Here is a 12740-nt window from a genome sequence, read left to right on the forward strand (position 1 = left end):
AAGGATAATGCTGATAGAGATAGATGAGGAAGGATGGGAGAAGGCTCGAGAGGAGCATAAACGCTGGCATGGACTGGTTGGGTCAAATGGCCTGTTTCCGTGCTGTATATTCCATGTAAGCACAAAAAAAATCATCAAAAGTTTGAACTAGATATAAAAATACACTTCTTAAAAATTTAAGATTGCAGCCCTGCTACTGGATGATTGTGTTTGTTTTTATAAAAATTCAGGAAATAAAGGAAACAATCAAGAATCTTCTTGACAGATCCTCTGCATGCGCAGGAAATGGACATTCGCTGGAGGAGAGTTGGGCTATTTGCCCAACGAATGCCCATGAAACTCTTACGCCTGGTAAAAGCAGGTATAAGGCCTACTTTTACTAGCGTAAGGGTGAAAATAAATATTAAAATGATTTTTTAAAATTTATTTTAATATTCAAAAACCTGCAAAATAAGTTTGTTATTTTTGGCGGGCTTAAAAATGTTTAAATTTATTTTTCAAAAAATTAATGTTTTTGTTTTAAATGTTTAAGGAAATTGTATTTTAATTAATTTCAAACATGTAATGACTTTTTTTATTTCAAGGTTGTGTACATGCGTTTTTTGGGTGATTCCTATTAAGCTTATGGGGATTCTGTACGTAAATGGAATCCCCATAAACATAATGGGAATCCCCTTTCTGATCGGTTGGGCTCGCCCAAATGATCCCAGGGATGCTTGCGGACCGCATGCGCGCCTGGGATATGTGGGCCTCTATGCAGGCCTATATGTAGAGGTCCAGGAGCGCGAGTCTCTGTGAATCCAGGACCATCAGAGAGGTGCGTAGATTTATCGCGGTTCGGAGACATCCGCCCGTGAGGAGCCTCCGACCGCAAATTCAGGCCCAATATCTCAGGCAAATATTTATTTTAAAAAATCAAAACCTCACAGATTAATCAAAATGCACATGGGTTTTCATATATTTTATAGGAAAAATTCAGCTGGTATAATACAATACTAACTTACACTTATAAAGAGCCTTCAATGTAGCAAAATATCCCACAGCGGTGACCTGAGGGGGAGAATTAATCACTGAGCAAGAATTGGGAGAAAAATTATGGAAGATGACAGAAAGCAAGGTTGAAGAGGTAAGTTCTGGGCAGGGTTTTGAAGGTGGGTAGAGGGGTAAGCAAGGGAGGGGTTTTGGAACAAAAATTCCAGATAGCAGGGCCATAATGGCTGAAGGGGATGCATGGTAGGCCAGACTCAAAAGACTAGATGGTGGAAACTGGGAATATAGGACTGGAAGAAGTTGCAGAGCTAGGGTGAAGCGAGGCCATGGAGAGATTTGTAACCATGGACAAAGATTTTAAAATCAATGTGTGAGGGAACAGGGAGCCAGTGGAGATAGGAGCGATAGGTGACTTGGACTTGGTATGTGGATGTTGGAACTCTGGATGAGTTGGAGTTTGCATATGGCAGAGCTCGAGAGGTCAGGGAGGAGAGCATTTGAGAACTTGTGCTGGACATGTCAAAGGCCTGGATAGAGTTTCAGCAGTGGTTGGAAGAGGTTTAGGAATAAAGGTGGGCAAAATTGTAGAAGTGGAAAATAATAAGTCCACCAATCTAGTAGGTTTCAGGTTGTAATGAGGAACACATTCTTGCCCTGAGAGTTGTATATATTATACATAGGATGGTTATCTTAAGATGGAATCCAAGCACTCGTGGAAGATTGTAATAGCCACCAGAGATAATCTATCTGCATCAGAGCCCCCCAGTGAGCTTTGATCCAGAATTAATGAAATTGTATGTTCTTAGAAGGAGACAGGGTATTTTATATACTAATTCAGTGAGCTGCCATACAGTTGGAGGCGTTGTTTGCAACTGGTATGTTTGAGGTCCAACATTGCTAAGCAAATGGAGATTGTTTATGACGTATGAGGCATCCCTGTCACAGATAAGACACCCATGTTGTTTGGGTGGCTAATTCATTAAAGAAAGAGAATCCAAGGAGCCTCTGGTGGTCTTCAGCCTTTACAAGTGTGTGAAAATCAACAGCAGAGATTGTATTTACCAACAATGTGCTGAAAGAGACTGCAGAAGTGGCTTCCTGAATAGGGTACATTAACACCTGGTAGTGCTGCTTCCAGTTCTATTGTTAAGTATTGTGCAATTTAGTATCTCAATATGATTTACTGTTTCTGTAGTGACTTCTGATCATGTAGTTTAGCTTGTGTGCAGTGGCTGTGGCAGTTTATCTTTTTGCCTTCTGAGGTGACAGGAGAATGTTGTGGGCATCCCCATATTTTCCAGTAAGCAAGTTACTGCCATACATCTGGAATTCTCCCTCAAAAGGCTGTGGATGCTGGAACAATTGGAGCTCTCAAGGCTAAGCTTGATAGATTTTTGTTGGGTAAGGATATCAAGGGATCTGGATTACAGGCGGGTAAATGGAGTTGAGATACAGAATGGCAAAGCAGGCTCAAGGGACTAAATGACTTAATCCTGTTCCTATATTCTTATGTGGTTTTGTATATGTCCTGTCAGGTTATATTTACTCTTTGGCTGAAAATGGCCCGAAGTTATTGCATTAAACAGTCGTCTTTAGTTAGAGCCGATATCTGACAACACAGCGGCTATAAAACTGGTGCATACAGGAAAAAGCAAACAAAACCGATCAAGGACATGAAAGAAAAATGCATGGAAAAGCTCCATTCCGTAAAGGATTAGATTGATTATCTGATAGCATGTACCCTCAATAACACTCTGCGGGCATTCATTTGGGAAAAATAATTATCTGCTTCTTTATTTGGCTACTATGAACCTTGCCCCCGCTACCCCACCTAAAAAGTCAACTTTTACCTAAAATGACCTAACACTGACTGTTTGACAATACACCTTCACAGAAACTACAGCCTTGTTTTGAAAAGACATAAATGAACTTTGATATAAAAGAAAACGGACTAATATTGAGATCCTAGTATTTTGCACAGCATGACCTCCTTAAAACTCAGAGAGCATTTCTTAGCTTTAAAGACCAAAGAAAAAGCATGTTTCTATCTCAGGTGGTATACTGGTCATAGAATGAAAATCAGGCAAATCTATTAAAAAGATCTTTCAGTTTAGTGCCAAGGTTTTTGCAGACAGCTATCTCACCTGACTTAAATGTGAATAATTTGCACTCCTCTCTGAACAGCGTCAACCTATATTCCTGTTTGCTCTGCTCTTGCTATTTTTTCATTCTCATACAATAACTTGCATTGCCTTTACCATAGAAAAATATCCCAAAGCAGTTCGTGGAGGCACAATCAGACAAAAATGGACAGCAAGGGCAAAGGAAGAGATATTAGGAGGGGGTGACCAAAAGCTTAGTGAAAGAGGTTGGTTCGAGGGAAGGTCTAAAGGAGAAGGAGGTGGTAGACAAGCGGAGAGGTTTAGGGACGGCGTTCTAGAGCATGAGGCCCAGCTGCCAATTGTACGGTGAAGGGAGCGGTGGATTCACAGTCAGAGGAGGTTATAGAGATAGGGAGGGGTAAGATCACAAAGGGATTTCAAATGAGGATAGAAATGTTAAATTTTAGGCACGGGGGAACAGCAGCCAATGTAGGTCAGCAACAACAGGAGTGATGGGCGAGCAGGACTTGGTGCAGGATAAGACACTGGCAGCAGAATTTTGAATGAGCTGAAGTTTATGAAGGGTGGAGGATAGGAGGCTTGCCAGGAGAGCTTTGGAGTAATCAAGTCCAGAAGTGACAAAGGCATGGATGAGTGTTTCAGCAGCAAATTGGCTGAGGCAAAGGTGGAGCTGGGTGATGTTACAGAAATGGACGTAGGTGTTCTTTGTAATGCAGAGTGTATGGGGTTGGAACCTTTAATCGGGGTCGAATAGGAGGCAGAGACTGAGAACAATCTGGTTCAGTCTGAGTAAATGGATGGAATCAGAAGCACAGGTATGGAGTTTGTGGCAGAGGCTGAAGACAATGGCTTCAGTCTTCACAATATTTAATTGGAGGAAATTGAGGCTCATCCAGGACTGTGTATTGGGCAAGCAGTCTGACAACACAGAGGCAGTGGAGGAGTCAAGATGGGTGGGAGAGAGATAGATCTGGATGTCATCATGTGGAAGCTGACCCCATGTTTGCGGATGATATCACCAAGTGGCAGCATATAGAGGGGGCCAAAGACAGATCCTTGGGAGACTTTGGAGTTAATGATGTGTGGTGGGAAGAGAAGCCATTACTGGAGATGCACAGGCTGTGATTGGATAGGTGTGGTAAACCACTTTATCGTTACACTATAGTTATCACTGTTGTATTGTTATCACCGTTGTATCACGATACGAGGTCGCCTCTTGTCGCGCTGTTATACCTGGGCTGACCACCTCCGACTCCGCCCATGGCTCCACCTACCTGCCCAGGTATAAAGGTAGTCGACTGGCTGGTATTCCTCCTTGTTGGACCCGATCACCCACGAGGGTGGGCTCTGTTATTTAGTCAATAAAAACCTTTAGTTACGTTCCTAACTCGTCGCCTTTTATTGGACGAATTGATAGGTATATCAATTTTATTGACTAAATTTTAAAGATGTCTACTACTGGCCAGCCAGAAGCCCTCCCAGAAGCACAGCCACACCAGCCGGCTTGGCTGCAAGCCCTCAAACCACCGTACCTGGATCTAAACCCACAGGCAGCAAACGCAGCCCTCAACTTCAAACACTGGCTGGACTGCTTCGAATCCTACCTGGAAGAATCCGGCGCCCCGCAGAGATCCAAACTAAGACTTCTGAACGCCCAAGCGAGCCCGAGAGTATACGCACTCATACAGGACACGACTACGTACGAGGCCGCTATCAACCTACTGAAACAGCAGTACCGCAGCCCGGTAAATTACATGTACACCAGGCACCTCCTAAGATCCCGCCCGCAACAGCCAGGAGAGTCTGTAGCTGAATTTTTACGGGCGCTAAGAGCACTCGGCAGGAACTGTGACTTTAAAGCGGTGACGGCTGTTGAAAATACGGAAGATAATATCCGCGATGCCTTTGTGAAAGGCCTACGGTCCGACTACTCACAGCAAAGACTGCTTGAAGCTAAAGACCTCGACCTGGACAAAGCTGAAGCCCTCGCTCTCTCCCTGGAGGTGGCCCATCAGGACCAGGAGGCGTTTTCCAGGTACTGCTCACGACCCTGGGACTCGGGCCCGACCCCTACCGCAATACCCTTCGCAGCGCCGCCCCCGGGACCTACCTCAGCGTCGGCGTCCCGGACCCGACCGGGCCCGCCACCCCCGGTACCGGCTCCGACATCGGGCACCCGCGATCGGGCCGCCGGCTGCTTCTTTTGCGGCCAGGAGAAGCACCCGAGGTCGCGCTGCCCAGCCAGGAACTCTACCTGCACAACCTGCAGGAAGAAAGGCCATTTCTCTAAGGCCTGCAGGAGCGGATCTTCAGAGGCCAGCAGTGCCTCATGCGAACTGTGGGGGCGGCCATCTTCTTTCACGGCAACTGAGGCCAGTATCCCCACACGTGAGTCATGGGGGCGGCCATCTTTGATCAAGGCAACCGACCCCAATAGTGCCTCATGTGAGTTATGGGGGCAGCCATCTTCTCCGCCATTTTGTCCTACCTCGTGGGAGACGCCATTTTACCCACCACGCCCGACTGCCACCGGGCCCCCGGACCCGACGACCGCCTCGCCCGCAGACGACAACGACTCGCTTACCTACACGCTAGCCTCCGTCACTCTGGATCAAGCCCGCCCACACCACCTGTCCAAGTCGATGATGGACATCAAAGTAAACGGCCACGCCACGACCTGCCTGTTCGACAGCGGAAGCACGGAGAGCTTCATCCACCCAGACACGGTGAGCCACTACTCCCTCCCTGTCCTGCCAACGCGCAACCGAATCTCGATGGCATCGAGGTCCCACGCCACGGACATTAGCGGCTACTGTGCTGTGACCTTGTCGGTTAAGGGTACAGAGTATAAAAACTTTAAACTCCTCGTCCTCCCCCAGCTCTGCGCTGCCGTCCTACTAGGGCTGGACTTCCAATCCCACCTCCAAAGTGTAACCCTAGCATACGGTGGACCCCTCCCCCCACTCACAGTCGACAACCAGCGAAGGTTAAACCGCCCACCGCGTAACACCTGCAGCCTATCCACCCTCAAGGTGCCGCCACCTTCCCTGTTCGCTAACCTCACCCCCGACTGCAAACCCGTCGCTACCAAGAGCAGGCGGTACAGCGCTGGGGACAGAGCTTTCATTAGCTCTGAGGTGCAGCGTCTCCTGAAGGAGGGCATCATCGAGGGGAGCAACAGCCCCTGGCGTGCCCAGGTCGTGGTCGTTAAGACCGGCGATAAAAATCGCCTGGTCATCGACTACAGCCAGACCATAAACAGATACACCCAGCTGGACGCATACCCCCTTCCCCGCATATCTGACATGGTCAATCAGATTGCACAATACCGCATATTCTCGACCATCGACCTTAAGTCGGCCTACCACCAACTCCCTATCCACCCCGAGGACCGCCAGTACACCGCCTTCGAGGCGAATGGGCGCCTATACCACTTCCTTAGGGTCCCCTTCGGTGTCACCAACGGGGTCTCGGTCTTCCAAAGGGAGATGGACCGGATGGTTGACCAGAACGGACTGCAGGCCACATTCCCCTACCTAGATAACGTCACCATCTGCGGCCGCGACCGGCAGGACCACGACGTGAATCTGGAGAAATTCCTCCGTACAGCCCAACGGCTGAACCTCACCTACAATAAGGAGAAATGTGTGTTTAACACCTCGCGCCTTGCCATCCTTGGCTGTGTAGTAGAGAACGGACTCATCGGCCCCGACCCCGAAAGAATGCGCCCCCTCATGGAGCTACCCCTCCCCCACTGCCCTAAGGCACTTAAGAGAACCCTGGGGCTCTTCGCCTACTATGCCCAATGGGTGCCCAATTATGCGGACAAAGCCAGACCCCTCATGAAGTCCACATCCTTCCCCCTTACGGAGGAAGCGTGCGCAGCCTTCTCCCTCATTAAGGGAGACATTGCCAAGGCCACTATGCACGCAGTGGATGAGTCCATCCCCTTCCAAGTCGAGAGCGATGCATCCGACTTCGCCCTAGCCGCCACCCTTAACCAGGAGGGGAGACCGGTGGCCTTCTTCTCAAGGACCCTACAGGGCCCTGAGATCCGACACTCGTCGGTCGAGAAGGAGGCCCAGGCGATTGTGGAGGCGGTACGACGCTGGAGGCACTACCTGGCAGGCAAACGATTTACCCTCCTTACCGACCAACGTTCGGTCGCTTTTATGTTTAATAACAAGCTGAGGGGCAAAATCAAGAATGACAAGATCTTGAGGTGGAGAATCGAGCTCTCCACCTACGATTATGATATCTTGTACCGGCCAGGTAAGCTGAACGAACCCCCCCGATGCTCTGTCACGAATTACATGCGCCAGCGCGCAAAGTGATAGACTTCAGACCCTCCACAACGACCTCTGCCACCCCGGGGTCACCAGACTTTACCACTTCATTAAGGCCCGCAACCTGCCCTACTCCATCGAGGAGGTCAGGACCATAACCAGGAACTGCCAGACCTGCGCCGAGTGCAAACCGCACTTCTTTAGGCCGGACAGAGCAAGCCTGATCAAGGCCACCCGCCCCTTCGAGCGCCTGAGCATCGACTTTAAGGGGCCCCTCCCGTCCTCTGACCGTAATGTGTACTTCCTCAACATTGTTGATGAGTACTCCCGTTTCCCCTTTGCCTTCCCCTGCCCAGACATGACCAGTACCACGGTCATTAAATGCCTGAACGACCTCTTCGCCTTGTTCGGGTTCCCAAACTATATACATAGTGACCGGGGCTCCTCTTTCATGAGCGAGGAACTCCGTCAGTTCCTACTAGCGAGAGGTATTGCAGCAAGTAGGACCACCAGCTACAACCCCCAAGGGAACGGCCAGGTGGAAAGAGAGAACGCGACGGTATGGAAGGCCGTCCTCTTAGCCTTAAAGTCTAAGGGCCTCCCAACCTCCCGCTGGCAGGAAGTCCTCCCGACAGCGCTGCACTCCATCCGGTCACTACTTTGCACTGCCGTTAACGCCACCCCCCATGAACGAATGTTTGTTTTCCCCAGGAAGTCGACTACGGGAACCACTCTACCAACCTGGCTGACCTCTCCGGGGCCCGTCTTGCTGCGAAAGCACGTGAGGGCCCATAAAACAGACCCCCTGGTCGAAAGGGTGAACCTCCTGCACGCCAACCCCCAGTACGCCTACGTGGCTTACCCAGACGGGCGGGAGGACACTGTCTCCTTACGAGACCTCGCACCCTCGGGCACTCCGGAGACACCACCTTTACCCCCCCCCACCACCCCCCCAATTCCAGCCCAGGTAGACGGCATGCCGGAACCCCACGAGCCTTCGCCGACCACGCAGACACCAGCACTAACACCGGATAATGCAGCACCGCCGCTGCGACGATCGGAGAGGCTTACGAGGCCTCCGGACAGACTGACATACCAGAACTGGTAGTACACTTCACCCCGCCGGACTCAAATCTAAACAAGGGGTGAATGTGGTAAACCACTTTATCGTTACACTATAGTTATCACTGTTGTATTGTTATCACCGTTGTATCACGATACGAGGTCGCCTCTTGTCGCGCTGTTATACCTGGGCTGACCACCTCCGACTCCGCCCATGGCTCCACCTACCTGCCCAGGTATAAAGGTAGTCGACTGGCTGGTATTCCTCCTTGTTGGACCCGATCACCCACGAGGGTGGGCTCTGTTATTTAGTCAATAAAAACCTTTAGTTACGTTCCTAACTCGTCGCCTTTTATTGGACGAATTGATAGGTATATCAATAGGTAAGATGGAACTAAGCAAGGGCAATCCCACTGAGCTGTACAATGGAGGAAAGGCATTGGAGGAGGATGGTGTGGCCAATTGTTTGTGATATCCCGTGATTAAAATATATGTAAGCCAAATGTAACTCATTGGGAATTTTAATAAAATAACTTCCAGAACTTAGTGCCATTATTAAGAGCCTTTTCATAATTATCACCGCTAGGAGTAAAACTGATTAATGTTGAATTAGGAAACAGCGATTATGCTTGCACGGTTACAGCTTTGGTTGTTTACAGCTAATACATTAGGAGCCCTTCCCATCCAAAGAAATGCCACATCCTCTTAAGGAGAACTTCTTCATCAAAATGGAGGATTGGTTATCCTTACAGGTTTATTGTCTTTGCATTTTATATATATCTTTAGTACCTTACCAAATGTCAAATTAATCTAACAAGCATGTACTTGTCACAGCTCACAAGCCATCCCATTTTTATGAGAAAATAAACTGCTGTCATTGTAGCCATCTCACTCTTGCTGAAAAGTGATCCCTCTCTCCAATCAATCTTGGTTGCTGCCCTGGAACTAACTGAACAAATATGGGGGACATCTTTCAACTGCCAGCCACCTGTTTCTCATCTGAAAAATGCGATGCCAGTATTAAAAATCAGGGTGCTCCTCAGCCACCAATTGGACGCCCAAGGCCCACCTGATGCAATTTTCAGGCGGGCCTGTAAATGGGCAAACAGCACACCGGCTGTTTTGGGCAGGAGGTTGTTTAAATATGCAAATTGGGGTCCTACACTGGTTAGGATCTTGATTGTAATTTTGAAATACGAATAGGCGAGGCTCCACCCATTTGTACCAGGCAGTGAGCAGTCTAACCACATGTTCTGAAAGAGGCCCACACTTTTTTTAGCTTTTATTTTCATGGGGCCAAGAGGAGCAGGAGTTCTGTGGCTCACTGCCAACCCATGATTACCCCCTACCCCTAGCCCTTCCACAGGATCAAGCTGCTAGCCAGCTGAGTGTAGGAGTTGGTTCATCAGCGGTTCAAGAAGGCAGCCCACCATCACCTTCTCAGGGCAGCTAAGGATGGGCAATAAATGCCATCAGCAAAACAAGCCCCAAATATGAATTAAAAATGTTTTAATGCTGGCTATTAAATGTGATTCAATCTCAGTTGCTAGATGGTTAATTATTATTAATATGTATTTATTGCTCCACTTATTTTTATTTTTCAGAAGTTATTTTAGGTGCCACTTATTTCTTAGCAAAAGGATGAATAAAGGCTAGTCTCAACTCTTGGCAAATGTAGTAGCTCTTTAGCTGATGGTGAGGAGGCATGCGAGAGTGACACAGGGTGTCTTCTCTGACAAGTCTTTCTTTATAGGAAGGAAACAACTTGCCTCCATTTGAAGCTTCCCTATACCATACTTGAGAACCAAGTGGACAATCAAATGCATTAATCCTCTTTCTCGTATTTCATGGTACCCCTAACATGGGCTGCTGATTATAAACAATGGCCTGGGCCATCCATGACTTTGCATCCATATTTGCACATATACCCAGAAAAAGGAATATTGCCCACTAGATATCAAATGCCCCTTTTACATGGTATAATCAATTCTGGTAGTGCAGTTCTGATGTAAACTGGGGTTCCCACAATCTGCCTATTTATATTGCAGGGCAAATTGCAGAGCACTAGCAGCAATGAAAAACAAGAACATCTGTATGGCTGAGCTGTCAAGCAACCTTTCCTGCTTCTGCTCCACTGTGATACTCCAATGGCTGCTAAAGCCATGCTAGAATCATAGAAATTTACGGCACAGAAGGAGGTCATTCGGCCCATCGTGTCTGAGCTGTCTGACAAAACTCTCGTTACCATTCACTTCTGTGATGATACTTTGAATTTTCCCATTTGTTAAGCTGGCTAATGCCAGGAGCTGGAGTAAAATAGTCACAATTTGATTGTGAAGCTGTGGAATGCTACACACATTCTGAATTAATAACCTTAAAAATGCCTTAAAAAGCAAATAAATAAACTTGTTAAACTCACTTGCAGAGAGTTGGAATTTTCAGATCAGCACTGAGCGCAGGCACAATTTCTAACAGTTTGACACCACTTTTTATTCACTCTACATTTTCAGTAAAATTGAGAGAATAAAATATGCTCCCTAATTGTTCTAATAAACAAAAAATACTACTGCACTGAATCCAAGGTGTTTCTTTAATACCTGTCTGGAAATTTATCCTTTGCAGCATTTGTTCGGCTTTTCCGAGATTGACAACAAAATGATCCATGTTTTCATATCCAGGCTCTGTTCTCTCCATCTGGGCAGCTTTTGAAGTATCGACAATTCTAAGAGAGTCAGTGCATCAATAAAATATTATTACTGACAGGTTGATATGTACAGTGAAATCTGAAAATCAATAGGGACAGTAACCTTCATATTAATTTAACTGGAGCCAAAGTAAAGAATTTATCCATTTTGTTTAATGCAATTTCCACTTAGAGATATTGGCCCATAATTTCCGATGCCTAAGGTTGTGTACGCGCTGTGTACACACCCGCAGGGACCTCGCAAATGCCGGTTTCAGGCATGCGAGACAGATCGGACACCTGCCCTGGAGAAGGGCCTCTGTGGGTGGAGAGTTCCGCTTTCTGCAGAACCTCCGCCCGCTGAAATCACTTAAAAATCTTATGCCTGGTAAAAGCAAGCGTAAGGCCTGCTTCTACCAGCATAAGAGTTTAAAAAAGTTAAAAAAAAAAAAAAAATTTCACTCATTTATAATTTTAAAATACTTTTTTAAAAAAAGGTAAGTTTATTTTTAGCCCCGTAAAAAACTTCAATTACTTTTTTCAGAAAATTAAATTAGTTTAAAATATTTAATTTAATGTAATTTTAACTCATTTTAAAAACATGATTTTTAAAAAATTTTATTTTTTAATGTTTTGATGTCTTTTTTCAGTGATCCCCATTCATACTTTTGACAGGTCTGTCAAGTGTATGAAGGGGGATTCCCTTCTCCCATTGGCTTGCCTGGCCCACGTGATCCTAGGGACGCTTGCGAACCGCGTGCGCCCCTGGGATACGTGGGCCCTGCGCATTTCGAAGAGCAGAGGCCCAGGATTGGAAATGGCCGGACCTCGGGAGCCCTCAGGTAAGGGCTTAGATTTTTTCCCAATAGGAAGCATCCGCACGCAGGAAGCTTTCTATCGGAAATTACAGGCCATCATGATTGAGTTGAGTTTGAACTGATGGTTGCAATAAAAATTTTACTCACATGGTAGAGCATTTCTCAGCTATATTGTGGATACCATTTAAATTGCTTCCATTTCCACATAATGTCAATTTGATATAGAAACATAGAAGATAGGAGCAGGAGTAGGCCATTCGGCCCCTCGAGCCTGCTCCGCCATTCAATGAGATCATGGCTGATCATCCAAATTCAGTACCCTGTCCCTGCCTTCTCCCCATATCCCTTGATCCCTTTAGCCTTAAGAAATAGATCTAACTCCTTCTTGAATATATTTAATGAATTGGTCTCCATTGCCTTCTGTGGTAGAGAATTCCACAGGTTCACCACGCTCTGGGTGAAGAAATTCCTCCTCATCTCTGTCCTAAATGGCTTACTCCTTATCCTTAGACTGTGACCCCTGGTTCTGGACTCCCCGGCCATCGGGAACATCCTTTCTGCATCTAGTCTGTCTAGTCCTGTTAGAATTTTATAAGTTTCTCTCTCATCCTTCTAAACTCCAGCGAGTATAAGCCCAATCGACCCAATCTCTCCTCATACGTCATTCCTGCCATCCCAGGTATCAGTCTGGTGAATCTTCGCTGCACTCCTTCCATGGCAAGAACATCCTTCCTCAGATAAGGCGACCAAAACTGCATACAATACTCAACGTGTGGTC

At 47.0% G+C, this 12740-nt stretch overlaps 1 protein-coding gene across 4 annotated transcripts in view; it reads right to left on the reverse strand.

The window, feature by feature from the left end:
- Positions 1–12740, reverse strand: part of trim54 (tripartite motif containing 54) — a 98077-nt gene that overhangs the window by 20651 nt on the left and 64686 nt on the right. For all 4 annotated transcript variants that reach the window (XR_015079521.1, XR_015079520.1, XM_085996976.1 and 1 more), the window contains exon 7: positions 11059–11183. Coding sequence is in view for 2 of the 4 variants with exons in the window: in XM_085996976.1 (XP_085853102.1) it covers positions 11059–11183 (125 nt within the window). In the remaining 2 variants the exon portion in view is untranslated. The remainder of the gene's footprint in view (positions 1–11058; positions 11184–12740) is intronic.

This window comes from Somniosus microcephalus, chromosome 9 (assembly GCF_052327205.1).
Source record: "Somniosus microcephalus isolate GS21.2 chromosome 9, FLI_Smic_1.0, whole genome shotgun sequence".
NCBI lineage: Eukaryota > Metazoa > Chordata > Chondrichthyes > Squaliformes > Somniosidae > Somniosus > Somniosus microcephalus.